The sequence below is a fragment of the Suncus etruscus genome, chromosome 1 (genome assembly GCF_024139225.1).
Source record: "Suncus etruscus isolate mSunEtr1 chromosome 1, mSunEtr1.pri.cur, whole genome shotgun sequence".
In the NCBI taxonomy this organism is placed as follows: Eukaryota; Metazoa; Chordata; class Mammalia; order Eulipotyphla; family Soricidae; genus Suncus; species Suncus etruscus.
In genome coordinates this window covers 3,742,905-3,765,382 of record NC_064848.1, presented here as the reverse complement: position 1 = coordinate 3,765,382, position 22,478 = coordinate 3,742,905, and the positions used below count along the sequence as shown (strand labels likewise).

At 46.4% G+C, this 22,478-nt stretch overlaps 1 protein-coding gene across 1 annotated transcript in view; it reads left to right on the top strand.

Moving 5' to 3' along the window:
• The window catches only part of CORO2B (coronin 2B), a 141,752-nt gene that overhangs the window by 50,977 nt on the left and 68,297 nt on the right, over positions 1-22,478 (top strand). The window contains exon 2 of the mRNA XM_049777905.1: positions 9,987-10,187. Coding sequence (XP_049633862.1) covers positions 9,987-10,187 — 201 coding nt within the window. The remainder of the gene's footprint in view (positions 1-9,986; positions 10,188-22,478) is intronic.

The following is a 22,478-nucleotide window of genomic DNA, read 5'->3' as shown; positions in this document are numbered from 1 at the left end:
GGTGCCTGAGGGAATGAGAACCCCTGTGGCCACCAGCCACTGACCAGAGACAGGAGGGGAAACTGCACATTTTTGTGTTCCAGTTAAAGACCTGGATTTCCCACCGCAGCCTCGAGCTCAGGCACCCTCTGGCCGTGGAGCCACGCTGGGATCAGATGACAGGATGCAATTTGCTTCCATGTGGTGTGTACGTGGTGATTAGCTCTGAGGAAACAAAAGGCCGACTCGACTCCGTTTTGAGAGGCTGGAAGGCCAGTCAGCTGCGAAATGAACACTTCTTCCTTCCGGCCCTGCCCTCTCAGAAGGAGGCCAGAGTGGCCCTGGGGAACAGCTGAGCAGCTGCACACATCTGGAGCCCAGAGTGCTCCCGCCCTCCTCCTCCCCCTTAGCTCTTCCTCCTCTTAGCACATAAGCACTTCAGAGGGGTTAGGGCTCCAGTTCCAGAAAGAGAAGCCGCTAGAGCCAGTGTTGCTTATCACTTACTTTGTTCACACATTGCCTTGGGTCACTCTGTGACCTCTAGTGAGCTGGCTGACAGCATTCATTTACACATAATAAAACTGACACTCAGAGAGGTTGAAGAACCAGTGAAAAGTCACACAGCCAATGACTGATGGAGCCTGAAGGATTCTTTCTGATGTCCAAGCCCTTCCTGCCCTTTGATTTCTCTATACTTTTGTTCAGGACTCACAGGCCCTGAGGGGTAAGAAGCTGGGTGGGCTTATGGGGTGGGTAGTTGTGTGCTTTGTTGGGAGGAACAGCAGTCTACAAGCCTGCGCTCTCTGTTCAAGTTCTAGCTCTGGCACCTACACAAGTCTTGGAACCCCTCCGACTTCTGAATCTGTCTCCTAGATGCCGCATCCACGCATGATCAACTTCACTGGGGCTGTCGAATCTGCCTACCTGTTCCCTGGACAGCTTGGAAATGACCTGGGTAGTCTTGAGTGAACTTGACTGTTCTGTCAGTGATGGGGACTCAATACTGCCTGTGGGTGAGAAGTCCTAAGGATAGGAAGTACAGAGGAGATGACTTCAGCAGGGTGGGAGAAGAGTTGAGGATAGCACTGGGGCCAGGGGAGTTAGGCAATCAGATAATTTACAATCTAGTTTTGGGAGAGAGAAGCCTGTTTGCATCAAATGTGAAAGTGCTCCTCAGGACTCCTCAGTAGGGAAATGTAGACCAGAAAGACAGGGAGGTGCCAAGTAAGAATGATGTCTATTCAACACACTGGACTTGGACCAAAGAGACAGTGCAGCAGGAAGACACTTGCCTTGCATGCTGCAACACGAAATCTATACCCAGCACTTTATATGCTCTCCCAAGCCCACCAAGAGTGTTTCCTGAGCACCACTGGGTATGCCCCACCCCCAAAACTCAAAAGGCTTGAAAGAAGCAGGGTGGGCAGGTTGTGATGAGAAGGGGACCTCATATTCTAGTGGTGGGAATACAATCTAGTTCAAGGCTCTAGGGAAAACAGAAGAGAAATGCTTTAAAAACTAAAAACAGGGGCCGGAGCAGTGGTGCAAACTGTAAGGCATCTGCCTTGCAAGCGCTAGCCTAGGAAGGACTGTGGTTCGATCACCTGGCATCCCATAATATCCTCCAAGCCAGGAACAATTTCTGAGTGCATAGCCAGGAGTAACTCCTGGGTGTCACAGGGTGTGCCCCCCCCCCCCAAAAAAAAAACCCCAACAAACAAAAAACACTAGAAACAGAACTTCCATATGACCCAGAGATTTTATTTGTTAGCATCTACCCCCTAAAACACAAAACCAGTCATTTGAAAACATGTAGGCATTTTTTATTTGATTTTGGGAGTACAACACAGGGTGCTCAGTTGGTTACTCCTGGCTCAGTGCTCAAGAATTATTCTTAGTGGTGTTCAGGAAGCTGTTTGCTAAGGATCAAACCTGGGTCAGTCGCTACCTGTACTATTATTACTCTGGTACTGCCTTGTTAATGATTTATGTGCTGAATCCTAAAACAAGAGTATGAAGGCAGCACAGGTACCCAACAGATGAATAGATCCGGATGTTGTGGGATACAGAGGCAATTGATCTGATACCGCTGGGACGACATATAAATGGAGGGTAGCGTGCTGAGGAAAGCAAATAAGAGAGAAAACAAATCCCTGGCCTGTCTCATTCATCTGTGACATGGAGAGAAACAAAACAAAGGAATAGACTGTCTCCGATCATAACAAACCCTTGGACTTTGACCTCAAAACTGAGATTACCAGGCAGTGGGGAGATGTATAGCAGGAAGCAAGAAGGAATTAGAAAGGGCCCTGGGATATTGTTAGACAACTGTGGGTAAAGGACCAGTAACTTTGTACTTCAAAACAATAAACAGGAGAAAGAGTATAGCTGGTAAGGTGCTTGCCTTGCATGCAGCTGTCCTGGATTTGATCTCTGACAACCCATATGGTCCCTGAGCCTGCCAGACATGATCGCTGAGTACAGAGCCAACAATAAGCCCTGAGCTTCGACACGTATGGGCCCCCAACCCAAAAAAGCCTACCAGAACTAATAATGTTAACATTCTTTATAGCCATGTCATCTAAACTACAATAAAAAATAAATAAAAGAGAGACTGGGGTGATAGCACAGTGGTGGTAGGGTATTTGCCTTGCCAACCTGGGACCAACCTGGGTTCATCTCCTGACACCCTATATGATCTCCTGAGTCTGCAAGAAGAGATTTCTGAGCACAGAGCCAGGAGCAACCCCTGAGCACTGCCGGGTATGACCCAAAAACCAAATAAATAAATAGATTAAAAAAAAGATAACTGGCAAAATAAATAAATAAAAGAGCTGGATGAATCTAGAAACAATCCAGGTGCCCAACAACAGATGAGTGGCTAAAGAAACTGTGGTACCACCAGGCGGGTCTTCAGGGCCACGCCTGGTTAATCGGGCCTTGGGGGGAGGGGGTGAGAGATTCCTCCCTAGGCATCCAAAAACTACAGAACCGCGCGGGGGCTTACGCCCCCGCGCGTACTTCATGTATTTCATGTATTCAGAATATCCCTTATTCTTATGTTATGTTTTCCGTATACAGAATGTTTATTTTGTATTCTCCCCTTTCCCACACCCCTACAAAGCTCTTTTTCACTCCTTAACTCTCTAACCCCTTCTCAAACATCACTAATCTAGTTTTCTCTTTTTAACTTCAGTAGTGTAGAATCGTAATCACAGTCCAAAGCTGTGCATTGTGTATGACAACCCCAAACTGTTTCAAGATACATAAAATGGACACGTATTTCTTTAGAATATTTTGTGTTTCTTCTCTGACAGCTATAATTCTTACTAAATGTTGTCTTATACAGTGATGATTCTAACCACTTTTTATCTTCTCTTTTTAAGCTGTTTAACAAGTAATTTTGGTGGAAGAGTCCCCCAGTTTAATGCTTATGATTGAGTCATGTCAATGGAATCATTGTAATTGTTCTTATGGCTCCCATATGCGCCAATAACACCATGTGGCATTGCTTCTTATTTGCATAGGCACATTAAAATGGGAAAATAGTATAAATACAAATAAGATCCTATCTAATAGAGATTAGAACACACAAACCTTGTAGTGCAGAGGGACCTTACACCCTGAACATTGACATAACGACCTGGCACAGACCTCAGAAGAAAGGGCATATTCCATTCTCCCCTGAACCAGGAAAGCCATCCACGAAACATCCAGGCTGGTCTATAACATCACCTGGAAGCAATCCTCTAACATGGAAGACCTACACAGCTCAGACTTCGACCTGCTCAAAAGAGACTTCCCTTAACACTGAGAAGACTTAACAACAACAACGACCGGCTTACAGGACAGGGCTCCCTGCATTGCCCTTTGATTGTGAGGTGAAAGGAGAGGATGCTCCACGTCCTGACTTCAATGTAAGATATGCAGATTCCAGGATCTTTAATACAGAAACATGATACCAACAACAGAGACTGTGTGAAAAATAAAAGTGTGTTGGCACTACAGACAATGTATTGGATTGGACGATCTAGCTTGCTTGGAGCCTAGACTTGGTCTTGTGCCAGGAAACTTCAGGGGTCTGGTCTCTTTGTACTTAGGCCAAGGTTATTTCTTTCCATGTTCCTCATATTTTGATGGGCCTATGCAAACAACAATTGCCACTCTAACACCATTCTTACTGTGCTCCTTTGACTCTAATCCTTAAAAAGAACTCACTTAAAATTTGAGGTTAACTTAAGCTAATATGCATGTATATGGAAATGTAAGAAAATACTATGCCTGTAATGTTTAAGGAGTTACGTAAGTTTTATGGCTTTAGATTGCCTTGTGTACTGTTAAGAAATATTATAATGTGTTACAATCTGGGGACTTGAGGGACAAAGTAATTGTACATGGATTCTGTCTTATTTATCTTAATGTTCTTTGGCTGAAATTTCAAAGTTAATATATCAGCAAGGGGACTTCTGAGAATTATGTTATGGGTGATTGTCCTTCCACTGTAACTTTACCTTGTCCTCTTACTTTGCACCCTTGTTCTCATAATTAAAAATAAAAATTTAAAAAAAAAAAAAAAAAAAAAAAAAAAAAAAAAAAGAAACTGTGGTACATCTACACAATAGAATACCATGCAGCTGTTAGGAAAAATGAAGTCATGACAATTTTTTATGCATGGATGGACATGGAGACTATTATGCCAAATGAAATGAGCCAGGGAGAAGGTATAGACATAGAATAATTTCACTTCTTTGTGGGATATAAGAAAAACTAGAGACAGTATGGTAATAATACCCAGAGACAATAGAGACAAAGCTCAGGAGGTCAGCCCAAGGTAGAAAGTTCACCACAAAGAGCCATGAGTGTAGCTAAAATAGAGAAGGATCTACTAGGGCAATGATAGAACTGATTACTCCAGACAAAAACTAGGGGCTGAAAGTGAAGAAACTTACAGGCAAGGCATCTCTCCATCAACAGTAGTGCTAACCACAGTGTCAAAAAGAGAAGAGACAAAAGCAAACAAACAAAAAGAATTGGGATGTTCATGGAGACAAAAAAATTTGTCATCACAGAAGTCATTGTGACTGTTGGGGTTACAGGAACAAGCCTGTTCTTGGCTTGTCTGCGTTTCTGGGGTTTAATAGGAAGCTTTATCTTTGCACCCACCAGCACCCACTAGCATCTGAACTCAGCTCTTGAAGGTCACACACCTCCAAGGGTTGTAAATGCCCTTGCTCTGGCCACAAAAGTGCAGAGGGCTGATATCAACTCCAGACTTCTACCTTTGGTATTACCTCCATAGCAAGAAGTGGGTCTAGCCCACTTCTTGCCAATACAGCCTGCCACAGTTTAGGGCTTAATCACAGTCTCTGTCCAACCTGAATCTGGCCGGGCTGTCTGAGACTCAGCATCCAAATTGAAAATGCCCCAGAGTATCTTCACTGATGGCTGGGTGGATCAATGACAACCCATCAGCATTTCATGATGGGTGTTATGGATACAAAGATAGCAAAAGGATCAGCTAAATAAGAGCCCACATGATAGCTCAAAGAGCTGAGCACAGGCTCTGGATGCTGTAGCCTGGTTTCCAGTATGTGTGGTCCCCAGTTTTCTGGGGAATAACCCCTGAGCAACAAGCCAGGAGTGGCCCTTGGCACCACTGGATGTGGTCCCAAAACATAACAAAATTCAAATAACAATTAAAAAAATTAGGGCCAGATGGGACTACAGCAAAAGTAGAGCTGGTAGGGTACTTGCCTTGCATGCAGCTGACCTGCATTTGATCCCAGAAATCCCATATGGTTCCCCAAGCATTGCCATTCCTGATTTCAGAGCCAGGAGTAACTCTAAGCACCACAGGGTATGCCCCCCCCAATAAAAAATTACATAAAACAAAACAAATTTAGGGCCACATTGCTTGCCCAAGCAACTGAGCACATGCTTTGCACACAGAGGAAGCACAGGTTTGATCATGGGCACTTTGTTCTATAGGACCACTGGAAGTAATTCCCAAATACAGAACTGGGAGTAGCTCTGAGCACTGTTGGGTTTAGCTTAAAAACTGAGAAAAAAAAAATTATCCCATGGGCTAGAGTGATAGATAGTACAGCAATTACTTCAACATGGCCAACCCCAGTTCAATACCTGGTCTTTATATGGTCCCCTGAGCACATGCAGGAATAATTCTTGAGCATCATGAGGTATGACCCAACAAAGAAAATAAAACAAAGAACCAAGCTAGCTGTTTAGAGTAGCTCAGGAAGCTAGAAGCTATGGGCTCATTTTGGAGCAGAGCATCAAGTGAAAACAAAGATGGAACCCAGAGCCACAGAGTCCTGTCACTCCTTTGCGTGCACAGGACTTCAAGTTTGTGCATGAGACTGTAGGTCCAGTGCTGAGGACTGCAGAGCAACAAATCTCGGTTCATCTTGCCTGTCACATTCCAAGACCTGGTAGAGCAAGTCTGCAAATGGAACTGAGCTGAGCCAGCACCAAGCTGGGTTACAGCACATGGGTAACCAGTCTCTGAGGCCCTGTGGGCAAACCTGCCTCCTAGAAGCTCCTACTGCACCCAGAACAAAGCCCATGCTCACTGGGAAAACACACTGTAGGTTCTGCACCCCTAGAAGGCAGAAGCCAGTTCAGAAGGATTCCCTGGACGTGAGGCCACAGCAAGGTATAGTCAAGAAGGATACAAGCGTGCTCTCCTACCAGGAGTCATGCCCTGTGCTATGTCCCTGCCAAGTTGGGGGTGGGGTGGGGCTGGAGAGGATAGAAAGGCGTAGAATAATGCACAAAGAATAAGAGAGAGTATAGATAGATAGAAAGTGCATAGAATAATGCACAAAGAATAAGAGAGAGAAAGGGAGAGAGTGGAGAGAAGATGAAGGAGCAGCATGGGTGAGTGTGAATAGGCCAGGCATGGCGAGACTGGGGCTCTAACAGGAAAGCTTGTGTGTTGTGTGCAGGGTCTTGGGGAACCTCTGAGCCATCTCTCTCCACATCTCAGTCCCACCCTCTTCGCCTGGGCTGTCCAGAGAACACTGTGGTGCCACCCCTTCTGTTCTTCCTCTTCTGCTGCTTCTTGGGCACTGTGTGAGTGTCCAAGGTAACAGCATGAGGCACACCTTCAGCCTTGAAGCTTGCTGTGATTATTTGTCTCCCCTATGGAAGAGCAGCAGGAGGCGGTCCAGGAAGGGTGTGTGACGTGCCTAAGGTGAAACTGAACTCTAAGTGTCTGCAGGGCTTTATTCACACACACACACACACACACACACACACACACACACACACACACACACACACACACACACACAACACAGGGTTGCACGGGAGCTGCCCTGCAGAGTGCTCAGAGCAGGGCCATAAAAAACCGCCCCTCCCTGCTGCTGTGCCAAGCCTGTGAAATGGTCAGTGAATCGAGCGCATTGGTGTGTGCTGCTGGCATATGTGCTCTCCTGAGGAGCAATTTTCAAACAGAGAATCGGGAGTAGACTCCAAAGACGGCTGGGTGTAGCCCAGGAATCTTGTCGCAAACCAAAAACAGGAACAGAAGACAGACAAAGGCAGACGTGGCTTTGGAAGTGGCACCCTGAGCCTGGCCTGGCAGAGGCTGAGTTGCTACAGTCTCCTCCCTGCCACAAGGTGTTCCTTGGGGTGGTCCCTCTCACACAGGTGTTTACAGGCCACCAGCCCTATATTTGGGACCCCTCGAATAGTCCAGGAAATTGGGTTAGTGGTAGGTCCTGGGTCTATCCCTGACCCCAGGGAGCAGAGTTTCAAAACTATACCTTGGACTCAACGAAAACTAGAGAGGGGTGCTGGGGTCTCAGAGGTCTCTGTTGAGGAGGGGGTTCATGGTTGGCACACAAGAAGGGTGAAAGCATTTCAGGCCAGAGCTGCACCTTGAGGAACTGAGGGAATTGTGGCACCTAGAATGCTTTTGCAAACCAAGATAGGGCAAGTCTCAGCACTTGCATATCAGATTGGGTATTTGTCAGGTCTCTGTATCTTTTTTCATACTATATTTTTTTTCCTCATTTCTGTTTTAACTTAGCTTTATTAGTAGTCAGAGCTGTGAAATCATGAATTCAGCTTGTGGGTTATATTTTTTCCTAAGGCACATTAAAATAGAAAAGCACATTAAAATAGAAACAGCTACTTTTGTGGATGACTATGCCCCTATACTAGGAACCTGGGGTGAGCACAGGCAACTCCCACCCCTAGAATAATCCTGACCCAGAAGAGGTTTGCCTGAAGTCATATGGCCAGGAAGGATCCAAACAGCTCCCCTCCTACATGTCAAGTCCTGGCTGAGAATACTGGAGTTCTCCATGGGCAGAGGCTGGGAGAGAAGTAGAACATGATGTTAGGGAGTGGAAAAGAGGTGTGTGTGGGGGGTGTGTGTGGGTGTGGGTGTGGGTGTGGGGGGGGGTGGTGGTGGTGGGAGTTTCCAGAAAGCTGGTAGGAAGAGGTGAGGTGCTTTACCCAGAGGCCCTCTGAGGCCCTCATTAACTGCTGAGAATCCATGTGGTAAGCCCTAAGCTGCATTGAAATCATATGCCGAATTTTCTTCCAATTTCCAGGATAAGTTTCCTGATTCTTTGGTGTTTCCTTTCTTTTTTCTGCCCCTAAAAATGTCATGTTGGGGCTGGATCAATAGTAGAGTAGCTAAGGTGCTTGTCTTGCACTGGCCCACCTGGGTTCAAACCCTGGCATTCCATATGGTCTCCTGAGCCCAATAGGAGTGATCCCTTGCACAAAGCCAGAAGTAATCCCTGAGCACAAAAACAAAACTAAACTGAACATCATGTTGACGAAGTGACCTTGGCCTTTCTGTGATGGAGCGTGAAGAGTCAGGCCAGGGTCTTTGGAGGGCTTGGCAGGAAGGAAGGGGAGTGGTCGATAATGATGGAGCTGTCCCTGCTTGATGCCCGGCCAGGGTGGCATGTTGGGCACATGAGCACTGCACTTGAGAGCAGTTCTCAACCCTTGGATGTGTGGCTGTGAGAAGAATGCTCATAGGGCCTTCTCTATAAGAGGGTCTGTTGTCATGAAGCTGCCCCTTGCATCCATCCTCCACCTGTCCTTCAGGCAACTGTGCAAAATCTGGGACAGATTGTCTGGGATCAGCAGGTCTGATGGTGGAGTCTGTACCACCCCTGGGGGGGCAGAGAAGGACCACACAGAGAGAACAGGAGCATTACCCACACTGTACTTCTTTTTCACTGGGGCCTGAGGAGTAAGCCAGAAAGCTGGATTAAATGTTTGACTTTGGGTCAAAGAGATAGCACAATGGCCAGCCTGGGTTTGATCCTCAGCATCCAATAAGGTCTCCTAAGCCTTGCTAGGAGTGATCCCTAAATACAGAGCCAGGAGTGGAGTAAGCCCTGAGCATAGCCAGATGTGCGCACTGCCTCTCCTACCCCTAAACGAAAGCTTGATTTTGGGCCAGTGGGTAGGGCACTTGCTTTGCACATTGCCAACCTGGTTTCAATCCCTGATATTACATATGGTAGCCTGAGTATTTGTGTGGTCCCCAAACTAAATCAATACACAGTAAATGACAATAAAAAGAATGAGAGTTCCAGGGCAGCACTGAGCCTAGTTATTGGAACCTGGTTCCATTCCCGCATGCTGTGGGCAACCCCAGCTTCAAGGTCTTCCTTCCAGGGGCCTCAAACTCGCGGCCCAAGGGTCGTTTACGGCCCTCCGTACAACATTTTGTGGCCCTGCCCTAGAGGAATCTTTTTTTGTTTTGTTTTGTTTAAGTTGTCTGGGTCACACCCCCCCCAAAGTTCAAGGCTTACTACTGACTTTGCACTGAAGGATCACCCCGACTTTGCCTCCTGCGGCCCCCAGGTAAATTGAGTTTGAGACCTCTGCTCTAGACTCATCCACATGGCAATAAGTTGCATAATTTCATCTTTTTCTATAGCTAAGAATCCAGTCATTTTGTTCTTGGGCCATTTCAGTTACCTGCTAAGCTCAAAGATCTCTGTCGTTCACAGATGTCCTGGCGCCCGCAGTACCGCAGCTCCAAGTTCCGGAACGTGTATGGGAAGGTAGCCAACCGGGAACACTGCTTTGACGGCATCCCCATCACCAAGAACGTGCATGACAACCATTTCTGTGCTGTCAATGCTCGCTTCCTGGCCATTGTCACCGAGAGCGCAGGAGGTGGCGCCTTCCTAGTCATCCCCCTGGAGCAGGTAGGCCTGGCTGTGCCTTGGGATGGAGAGAAACTCTTTGTCCCTCTATTTTCTGTGTCTCTCTACCCCACCTCCTCACTTCTTACTTGCTCCTCACGTGCCCAGGACACTAAGATCTTTAGGTGCAACCCAGAACTGCCCAAATGTCCATGTGCTTGGACAGATTAAAATCCCTCAGAATGGGCCCGGAGAGATAGCACAGCGGCGTTTGCCTTGCAAGCAGTCTATCCAGGACCAAAGGTGGTTAGTTCAAATCCCGGTGTCCCATAGGGTCCCCCGTGCCTGCCAGGAGCTATTTCTGAGCAGACAGCCAGGAGTAACCCCTGAGCACCGCCGGGTGTGGCCCAAATACCAAAAAAAAAAAAAATCCCTCAGAATGCTTGGGGCTCTCATTAGCAGAAAATGCTGGAACAGCTCATCCCCAGAGCCCTTCAGTGTACCTGGTGTGTTCCTTTGAATCGGAGGGCTGTCTGGGTCCTTCTGGTAGACTTCATCTCTCTTGGTAAAGGCAGCCTATAAAACCTGCCAAGCCCATGACATTTACAGGCAGTGGCCTGAGATCCCGAAAAGATGATGCACCCCCCAGGAGCGTGTGCTCATGTTCGTGTCTGAGCTGACTCATTCCCTCTAGCAGCCTCTGCCAACCCCCTTCCTGAGAGAAAATGGAGATGCAGTCACAGGCTCCAAATTCCAAATTGGTACAAAGAATGGAATTTGTGAGTCTCACCTGCCCCCACCCCACCCAGAGGGAAGCACAGATTGCAGGGACAGACTGGGAGTTGACCCTCCCTATCATGGCACAGGTTCCTGAAGAGCCTGGAAAACCCAGAAACATGGAAGGAGCCAGGGGCTTGGTGGCAGAATTCTGGCTCCACTTGACTGCCCAGCAGCCCTCTGACCAGGGCAGATGCCTTCAGCACTCTGAACTTTGTTTTTATGTTACAAGATCAGCCTGGTCCCCTGGACCTGTAACAGGGACTTGAGAGCATTCAGGAACGAACACACAGAGAGTGGGAGGGACTCTTTGCCTACTCTTTACATGTGACCTTGGCTTTCAGGCATGCTGGGCAACAAGATCTTTGCCTTGCCTCCCCCTCTCAGTCAGACAGAATTGGAGCCTTTTGGGGGTTAGTCAGGTCCCACCTGACCTACTCTACCTCTCTTCAACTCCAGCTACAGTAGAATGACAGCATGTAAGGGAGCCCTGCCTATTCTAAGAGGTGGCTTGTAAATGTTAACATCCATTGTTGTACCACCCTCCAAGCAAAATGAATTCCTCCTGAATTAAAGATCTGTATATTAAAAGATGGAAAAGTCACAAGTGGACTATGGGAAAATGGAGAGCATTTTAAAAAGCATGTCATGAGAAGGGTTTCTGAGGCAAGATGCATCTCCTCATATCCAAAAAGGAGATGATTCATAGGTTAGAATGAATGTTGTTGTTTTAGGTTACCCCGGTAGTGCTTAGGGGAGCATGTGGGCTCCCTCTTGCAAAGTAAGTACCAAATGCTAAGTCCTTTGAACCATCTCTCCAGCTCTAGAATAACATTTTCAACAGTAGTTTCTATATGACAGTAAGATGTGAAAGCCAATGAGAAGGCAAGCCACAAAACTGAGCACAATGTTTATATATATATATATATATATATATATATATATATATATATATATATATATATGACATACTTAGGGGTTCAGAATATATGAGTTCAGAAAAATCAATAAGAAGATCCAGAGAAATAACTCAAGGGGTTGAAACATATCCTGTGCATAAGAGGCCTGGGTTTGGAATCAGAAGATAGTGCAGCAGGTAGGTATTTGCCTCACATGCAACGGGCCTGTGTTTGTTCCCCAACACCTCACCCTAAGCTCCACCAGAAGTGATTCCTGAGTGCAGAGCTAGTAAAACCCCTGAGCATCACCAGGTGAGACCCAAAACTAAACAAACCAAAAAAAATAAGGGGGGGGGGGGTGAAGTGTTCTACTTCTGGCACTAAATGTTTCTCCAAAAGAAACAAAAACTGTTTTAAAAAGAAAAAAAATTAATCAAAAAATAATCCAGTAGAAAATGGACCAAGGAAATTGTGAGCAATCCACAGAAGACAAAATCTATCTTTTTGCTAAGTTACTAAGTTAAAAGGGAATGATTAAATGAATAATGATCTGGGGTATTTTCAAAGCTGTGAGCCAGCAGGCACTCACATACATGCTTGGCACATTTGCCTTGTTAACATCTTGCTCTTGGTGAGATAAAAATGTAGGCAACTCAGCAAAATCTATTTACATTTAAAGATTTGTGTTCTCTGGCCCAGCCATTCCCCACTTCCGGGAACTTAGAGAAATTGTCTTAAATATATTTTAAAAATGTATGCAGTAGGGGCCAGAGCAGTGGCACAGCAGTAGGGCGTTTGCCTTGTACACGGCTGACCTAGGATGAACTGCAGTTCAATTCCCCAGGATCCCATTTGGTCCCCAAAGCCAGGAGCGATTTCTCAGTGCAGCCAGGAGTAACTCCTGAGAGTCACAAGGTGTGACCCAAAAACAAACAAACAAAAATGTCTGCAGCAGTTTTTAGTACTTGATTTATTTTTTATTTTTTATTATTTTTTTTTTTTTTTGGTTTTTGGGCCACACCCGGCGATGCTCAGGGGTCACTCCTGGCTGTCTGCTCAGAAACAGCTCCTGGCAGGCACGGGGGCCATATGGGACACCGGGATTCGAACCAACCACCTTTGGTCCTGGAGCGGCTGCTTGCAAGGCAAACGCTGCTGTGCTGTCTCTCCGGGCCCTTAGTACTTGATTTTTTAAAAAATCGATTTTTATTTTTTTAACAGAAATGAAATTTATTTCTCAAAACTCTTCTTCTCTGTAAAGGTAGCAAAGTATTTGATCTGTTTGTTTATTTGTTTGCTGCATTTTGGGCCATATACAATGGTCCTCAGGGCTTACTCCTGGCACTGTGCTCAGGAATCACTCTGGACAGACTCAGAAGACCATAAAGGATGCTGGGAATTCAAACCCAGGTTGGCTTTGGTACTAAAGTATTTTAAAGTGTCAGTAGCTTTGGTCAGAGCAGGTATAAACATTTTGTGGAACACATATCAATTCCCTTAATGGCATACATCTCTCCACTTGTTCATATACATAGGCACACAATGGAGCCTTCAACTCTGTTCACATTTCCTGATGTATTTTGTTGAATGAGATTAACAGTAGACTTCCCCTGCTGCCGCCCCCCTCCTTTGTTGGTTTTTTTTTGAAGGGGGGTTGGGTCTGTTCTTGTTCTTTTCTCATTTTTAGTAGTTCTTGCTCTCTTTCTCTATTATTTGTTTTTCTTTGGCTTTTGAGCCACACCTGGCATTGCTCAGAGCTTACTCCTAGCTCAGCACTCGGGGATCTTTCCTGGAAGTTCTCTTGCAAAAGATAGAACCTGAGTCAGCTGTAGCAAGGCAAGAGCCTAAACCCCTGTAGAATACATTCTCCTCACCTTAGCAGTTTTCTCTGTACTGGAGAACTCTATCGTTGGGTGGTGCTTTTGTGACAATGACAGCTGGGTTCACCAATAAGGATGTGGGGGTGGCATTAACCAGGGGCTGCCTCATTGAGGGTGCTCTCCTGCCTTCCAGGTTGCTATCCAGTGCTGTTTTCCTATAATCAGTCTTAGTTCCCCCCACTTTAAAAACTCTTGTGGGTCCAGGAGTTTGTGCAGGTGAGAGAACACATGCTTGCACACACAAGGTCCACCTGGACTCAGATACCACCTGCTGCAGCCCTGGTGACCCCAGTTGTCCCTGAAATTTTGATGCACCCCACTACCAGGTTCAAACCTCAGCAAACCCTATAATTACATCAATCTGATATGCAACCAGCAGCCACCACTACTAAATGTGTGCAAACATCATCTTCATCACAGTAACTACATCAGACAACAAGGAAGGGAAGGGGACCATGAGAGGGAGAAATTGGCCCTTTATGCATTCAGGGTGTAGGAATTCACCATGATACCATGTTGTTCTGACATTGACTTGTTCCAGGCTTTTCTTAAGCAACCAGAAGACACAGAGCACTGTTCCTGTCCCTGTACTTCTCCCTCAATGTTTTCCTTCTGCTGCCAGAGCTCTGTTCCTTCTTTCCTTACTCCTCAGATAGATTTGGGTCAGACAAGGCTAGCTCTTGTCCAGGCCCCCAAATTCCTACCACAAGTCCTAGCTTCTTGAAGTAGGTTTCCTTACCCCTGGCATTTCCTTTAGCTCTAGTATAGCTCGCTTGAGATTTTAATATTTGTAATTACAAAACAAACAAACAAAACCATTTTTCCAGAATGGAATACAGACTCACAACAACAAACATGTCCACAAAGTTAGCCTTGGTCCTTGACCCTCAACCCGTGGAAGATATATTTTACACTGGGAAACTGAGTCCTAGCTCTCTTATTTCTCTGTCATGATTCTTTCTGCTGCCCAGGAGATTGGAGAAAAGAGCCATTCTGGCTGACTGAGAGATCTCAAAGAAGTGCCTTCTCTTCCCTTGAAGCTCCAGTTCAGCTGCTGTGGGGAAGGCCAAAGCCTGGTTTGTCCCTCCTTAACATTCAGTAGCCATTCAGGCTGGAGAGTGGAATGTTAAGCTACAGATGGGGGAGCAATCAGCACCCTGATTGCCTGGCACAGCTGGAGAGGCTTCATGAATATTCCAGAGAGCAGGCACAGTACCCAGCTTGATTAACTGCATTCCCAGGTGCACCCCCACTCTCCTGCTGCACCCCACCAGGCTACCCGGGGGGTCCAAAGCTGGAAGCAGAATCTGCCTCTGCTTTAGTGGGTTCCTGGTAGAAAAGACCAAAGTCTGGGCCTGGCAATTTGGGACTAGGCTCTCCTGGTAACCCAATATCTCTCAGTCAAAATTCTCAATTGGAGGATCTAAGGGTCGAACATACTGACTTGTGTCTCCGATTCCATGATGAAAGTATGGCTTTTCTTTTTTTAATTTTTTAATTTTTTGGTTTTTTGGGCCACACCTGGCGGTGCTCAGGGGTTACTCCTGGCTGTCTGCTCAGAAATAGCTCCTGGCAGGCACGGGGGACCAGATGGGACACCGGGATTCGAACCAACCACCTTTGGTCCTGGATCGGCTGCTTGCAAGGCAAACGCCGCTGTGCTATCTCTCCAGGCCCTTTTAACATCTTTTTTTTTTTTAATTTTTTTATTTGAAAGTATGGCTTTTCTTTTCTTTTTTTTTTCCGGGCCACACCCATTTGATGCTCAGGGGTTACTCCTGGATAAGCGCTCAGAAATTGCCCCTGGCTTGGGGGGACCCTATGGGACCCCGGGGGATCGAACCGCTTTCCTTCCTTGGCTAGCGCTTGCAAGGCAGACACCTTACCTCTAGCGCCACCTCGCCGTCCCCGAAAGTATGGCTTTTCTTGTTATTTATATATGAAGAAATCAAGGGAGTCTTTAGCTTGCACAATACCCAAGAGGCAGTTTCTTTGTTTTTAATAGTAATATCTTGATTTGAGCACCATGATTACAAACATGCTTGTAGTTAGGTTTCAGTCATAAAAAATAACACCCCCCTTCACCAGTGCAACATTCCCACCACCAATGCCCCCATCACTCTCCTCCCCTACCCCTGTCTGTATTCAAGACAGGGATTCTACTTCTCTCACTTATTAACATTGTCATAATTGTTGTTAGTGTAGTTATTTCTCTAACTGTACTCACCACTCTTTGTAGTGAGTTTCATATAGGGGTCAATCCTTCCAGCCCTCATCTCTATTGTCTCTGGGTAGTATTACAATACTGTCTTTTATTTTTCTTAAATTCCACAGATGAGTGAGACTATTCTGTGTCTATCTCTCTCACTGACTTACTTCACTCAGCCTAATAGTTTCCATGTCCATCTATGTGTAGGAAAACTTCACTACTTCATTTTTCCTGATGGATGCATAGTATTCCACTGTGTATAAATACCACAGTCTCTCGAGCCACTCATCTGTTGTCTAGCATCAGGATTGTTTCCAGAGTCTGGCTATTTTAAATATCACTGCAATGAATATAGGTGTTAGGAAGGCATTTTTGTATTGTGTTTTTGTGTTCCTAGGGTATATCTCTTGGAGTGGTATAGCTGGATGATATGGGAGCTCAACTTCCTTTTTTTTTTTGAGGAATTTCTAGATTGTTTTCCATAAAGACTGAATAGATGGCATTCCCACCAGCAGTGAATGAGAGTTCCTTTCTCCGCACATCTCTGCCAGTACTGATTGTTCTTGTTCTTTGTGATGTTTGACAGTCTCTGTGGCGTGAGATGGTATTTCATTGTTGTTTTGATTCGCATCTCCATGATGATTAGTGATGTGGAGCATTTTTCATGTGCCTTTTGGCACTTGTATTTCTTCTTTGAGGAATTGTCTGTTCATTTTTTTCTCACTTTTTGATGGGGTTAGATGTTTTTTTTTCGTTTTTTTTTAAAAATAATTTATTTATTTAAACACTGTGATTACAAACATAATTGTAGTTGGGTTTTAGTCATAACAAGAACACGCCCCTTCACCATGCAACCTTCCCATCACCAATGCCCTGATCTAAAGACAGATTCTAAACCTACAGCTCCATTAGCTCCAACCCAGTCTACAGCCCCAGACTCTTGGGGAGGGGGCCTATCCGTTTAGGGGCCTTATTTTTAAAGGGGAGGAGTCACAACTAGTGATACTCAGAGTTTACTCCTGGATCTGCACTAAAGAATTACTCATAATAGTGCTTGGGAGACCATATCAGAAACTGAGGGATTAAACCCAAGTAGGCCTCACTTAAAGCAAGGGTTCTACCTATGGTACTATTGCTTAGGCTTCCATAGATGTGTTCTAGTGTGACTGTTGTTTGCATGTCTATGGAATTCTTGGGAGGTTCCTTTGATCTGTTTTTTATCAGCATCCTCTGAGAGGTCCCCTGAACTCTCTGAAAGATCCTCAGACCCCAGAGCAGTTTCCTCACTGCAGAGGATGCAGAGGATGCTGCTCCAGCAGATGCTGGAGAAAGACTTTTTTCAGTGAGGGGCATCAGAGGGCCACCCATCACTGCACAGGGCAGACAGACCCAAGGAAGGGGAGTGAAGTCTCTGAGAGATCCAGTTGTCACTCAGTAGTGGACCCAGCAGGTGAGTCCTTTGAAACCAACTCAAATGGGGCAGTTTTATGAAGTGTTTCCCATTCCAATACCCATCTGAGGTATTCTATATTTGGTGCCACTGAAGTATTTGTACATGCTTCCTTATTTTCCAGGTGGTTAATTCATCCATCCATCCATCCATCCATCCATCCATCCATCCATCCATGCACTCACCTTCTTTTCATGTTATTCACCCACTTATCTGTATATCCATTCAACTATCCATCACCCAAACATACATCCATGCATCCAACCATCCATCTATACATTCATCCATCCATCTACCTACCTACTCATCCATGGGTCCACCTATGCATTCACTAATCCATACATTTGTAAATTCATCATCTACTCACCCATTCATGGATCCATCCATCTACCCACCTATCCATCCATCCACTCATTCTCCCACCCACCCACCCATCAATCCAATAGAATACTAAGCAAGCATCTACTATATTTCAGTCATAGTTCTGAGTCCAGAGATGCTTTAATTAATAAAGTCAAGACCTGTGGCATAAAATTTGCAGTCCAGCTGACCACCTTGATTGGTTTGAGTGCCCCTGGGGATGGCCTGCACATAATAGGTGCTCAGTCATGGGGCCAGATCTAAAGGGCACTATGCCTCATCTTCTAACTGAGCTCTTCATTTGGCTGGTCCTAGGAAGCCTCTATGCAGAGCCCAAGGAGTAATATAGGCCCTTTAGAGATGTCCTGCATTACTGAATAAAATACTGAATTCTGCCCTTAAACCCTAAGAGAAGTCAGTATTGCCTTATCAACCCCTCTAACTCTGGCCCATCCCAGAGGTTGGCAGATTGTTAACTTCAGCTTGTCTAAGACAAGAAAAGAAGAGGGAAGGGTCAGAGAACTAGGACAGGACAAGGAGAAAGGAGCTCAACTTGTATGCTGTCTGATTCTGCTGTGATCCCCAATACCATATATTTCGATCTCAGTAGCATCTGGGCTACTCCTGCTTTTTAATTAATTGGCTAATTAAAAAAGGAAGCAAAAGTGAAGGAAAAAACAGAAGTGCCAGTTCAAAGCTGAAACCTACGATAAAATCCATCGTTAGTGCCCTCAAGCCTTAGCTTCCATTCTAGATACTAGTCCACTTCCTCCCAGTCACCCCCACCCCAATAAGCACCCTCATTCCTTCCCTTAAAAGGGCCCCAAGTCTTTAGCCCAGTTCTGCCCTGAGAGGTCTCCCCCTCTGAGAGCAGTCTCTCCCAAATCCATTTTTCAGTTCTTTCTTCAATTGCTCTTTGTTCCTCAAGCTGCCTTCCACTCTGGGCAATTTGCATCTCAAAGCAGGTGACAGCCGGCCCCGGGAAGGAGGCGAATGTGCTCGGGGGAGGGAGCTGAGTCCCGCAACTTTATTCCATTTGTCTGGGACCCAGGATTGACAACCTGGCTTTGTGTTTTTTCCTTTTTTGGAAAAATGACTGCCTATTTTTGAGAAAAGTGAAGGCAGCCTCTTCCGCACAGACGAGGTGTCACTGGCGGGTTTAATCGGCGGTAACGGGATGGGGTCTGGATGAAGGTACAGGAAGTGGTGTTTGCTCAGAATGGGGGGTCTCCGAGGTCAGAGGCACCTAACTGCCTGCCTCTCACTCTGGCTGAGCAATGAGGCCTGAGTCTCAGGGTCCTCCCCAGGGTCATGGACCCCAAACTCTGTGACCTCTGGCCTAGACTCCAAACAGGGTTGGATCAACCAGGCCCTAAACTCCTTACACCTTCAGGTATTAGAGCCCCACCTCTTTAGCCATGAACCCCTTAGCCTGTGACCTCTCTAGGCCAGTATCACTTTCTCCATTTGTGATGTTCTGAGCCTGGCCAGGGGATATCAGAAGGATAATCCAGAAGTACTCCAGGGATCCTGGGAGCAAATGGGACCTCATCAAATAGGGTGTATTGGGTAGGGGGCTCCCCAGTAGTACCTGGGGCCTGCCAGATGCCACTCCCTATGATACTAGTGGTTGAAGAGCCTAAGAATGCAATTCCTGCAGCCCTGTACTTCCAGGGGCTACCAGAGCCTCCTAGAGGCCAAACATGAGGTCTGTTGGTCCAGTCAGGATCCGAATTGGCACTTAGACCCTGACTGCTGGGCTCCTCTTTCCCACCCCCACCCCTGGCTGTCTCTGTTTTCTGATGAACCCCTAAACATTCTTAGCAGTAAGACCTGCACCTCAGAGGGATAGGCACCCCACCCACCTCTTGATCGTTTGTCCTCCAAAGGTAGTGAAAATAGTGGGGGTGCACATTCCCCAGAGTTTGCTTGATGTGACCTACTGGCCCAGAATGAGATCACAGGTTTGAAGGAGGTAGGGACTAAGAATTCTTGGACACCTACTGGTATTACCAAAGTAGAATGCCTGCTGGCCCAGAGCCCCCTATCATGCAAGCTGAATAGAGGAGCCTGGGAAGATTTCTTATTGAGCCTGACAGTCATCCTTCTGAAAGCTGGGTTTTGCTGGTAGGTTCGTTTGGTTGGCTGTTTGGTTGGTTGGTTGGTTGGTTAGTTGATTAGTTTGTTGGTTTTGTGGGCCACATCCAGCGATACTCAGAAGTTACTTCTGACTCTGCACTCAGTAATTACTCTTGATAGAGCTGTTGGGACCATATAGGAAGCTGAGGATTTAACCTGGGCCAGTCTCTTGCAAGGCAAGCATCATAACCACTATCTCTGGGCCCTGAAAGCTGCATCTTCCTGTTTATCTGAGGAGCCACATCGTACCTGAGGCCCAGGTTGCTTAGCAACTAAAATCAAATTCTTGGCAAAGTGGAAGGGAAATTGAGAGAGAACAGACACACTAGACAAAGCGAGTGCCTTAGACACAGTCACATCTTGTCCTAAATGACTGTGCGTGGGATGTCCCCAACCCAACTGCTAAGAGTCTGAGCCCTTTAAGAGTCCTGGGGTCAGGCAAGAGGCAGGACCTAACAGGGGTCCTCCAGAAATGGAAACTGCCCCAGGACTGACTCAGGCCTGAAGTCTCTCAGGCCAGAGAACACTCACTCATTGTTCTAGAAGATGCCATGGGAATGGCCAAGGCTTCAGGGCCCCACAGGACCCCAGAAAGAAAGAGTCTATTTCCAGCCACACATCCTCAGGCTATCTATCCTCACACTGACCACTTTTGTCCCCTGAAGGATGAGAGAGCCTGGGTAAGAGTCTTAGATCCCATTTGAGTCAGCCCCTAAACCCCGGCCTCAAGACACACTGCCTTTCCACAGGTCCCAGGCACACCTGGAACCGCTCCTTCTCTTGGGCTCCTTTGACCCATCTGAACCTTCTGCAGTGCAGACACCCAAAAAGGGGAGCTGCACACACAGTACATGAGTGGGGTGGCTCTGCCTCTGTGATGTGGCTAGGTGCAGAGCTTCATAGGAATAGGCGTGCACAGAGGGTGTCAGCATATGAGGCAATCTTGGAGGGGCACTGGATTTTGAGGGATACCATCAGGTGCCTAGGATATACAGTAGTCTCTTCAGGCTGGAAGTGAATGGCAGGGAATTGAGTTTGGGGTGCAGGGACATCAGGGGTACACAGACTCTCCAGCTCATGCCCACTTGGATTCCACAAGATTCCAGTGGGCCCTATAGCAGCCCAGCCTGAGCTTGTCACAGTTACAATAAAAACCAGCTTTGGTGTGGCCTTGGAGTCCCCACACCTCTGAGGTACTCTGATGGCCCCTGGAAATGCAATTAGATCCTCAGGCCTTCAACCTCTAGTATCACAGGGAATGGCGCCTGGCCCTCACATGTTGCTGGGAGGTGGGGAACAGTGCCAAAACTCTGCACCTCAGAGGTATAACATAATGCCTTGGTCAGAGTTGCACAGCGAGCTGCTACCCCAGATACAGAATACATCAAGACCATCTTGTAACCACCCTTCACCCCCTACTGTGAGAGGATCTCAGGTAGCAGCACTGTACTACCTTGGTGATATTTTTTGTTTGTTTGTTTGTTTTGGGGCCACACCCAGCAGGACTCAGGAGTTACTCCTGACTGCTCAGAAATAGCAGACACGGGGGACCATATGGGACACCAGGATTCGAACCAACCACCTTTGGTCCTGGATCGGCTGCTTGCAAGGCAAACGCCACTGTGCTATCTCTCCGGCCCCTTCTTGGGGATTTTCTGCTAGAACCTTCCATGTGCCCACCAGGAGGCCCTGATTCTGTGTGTGGTATGCTCAACTGGACCCAAGCTTGTGGTACTCTGGAGGAGCTACATGCTTCAGGAAAGCTAAGCATTCTATGCCTCAGTTTTCTCCACTGTAAAGTGGGAGAAATGGTAACTCCAACACCAGGACCATTCAGCAAGGTGGTCACAGAAGGCTAGGGTGAGTGCACGATAGCATGGGGCTACCCAGCTCCGTACCAGACCCCTCCACAGTTTTCTCATGAAGCTCCAGAGAAGTCAGCTTCATTTATTTCTATCTAACCAAGCTACAGACACGGGGCAGTTGCAAGGCAACATTTACTTCTGGAACATTCTGTGCACGTAAAACAGCTTCTTTACTTCTGGGGTGGCAGTGTGCATAGATTCACTTTGGCTGTTTGGAAACGTCAAATAAAGTTTCCACAGCTATAAAATAGAGCTCTCGGGTGACAGAGGAAACGTTGGTGTGAAATAGAGTTCTCTGAAGGCACACAGGAATTGTGACCCAGCAGTGTACGCACTTTTCTATTAATGCGTTAGCAACACCAATAGGGGAAGCAAGGCGTCAGAGGCACAGACATATCAAAGCACTTGTCAAAGGAGTCTGGGCATGTGACTTGGGAAAAGAACGTATAGCCCACATGTATAAGGTCCTGGGCGTGATCTCTGGAATCCAAAACAAACAAAACAAAACCAAAAAGCCCAGGTCTTTAAAATAGCAGCAAGAAGATACATCTGATCTCAAAATATGCATCAGTGAAAAAGCTGTAAATCCTACCAGGTAGGGTCCTTTGTTTATATTCATAAACTGAGCAAGCACTACATTTCAGCTAGAGACCAGTGGAAATCTGCATGTGCTTTTTATCCTAGCCAAGCTCACAGGTTTCCTAAATGACTAGGTGGTCCTAGGTTAATTCCAAGATAATATCAGAGCCTGAGCATCGCTATCCAATAAGAATAA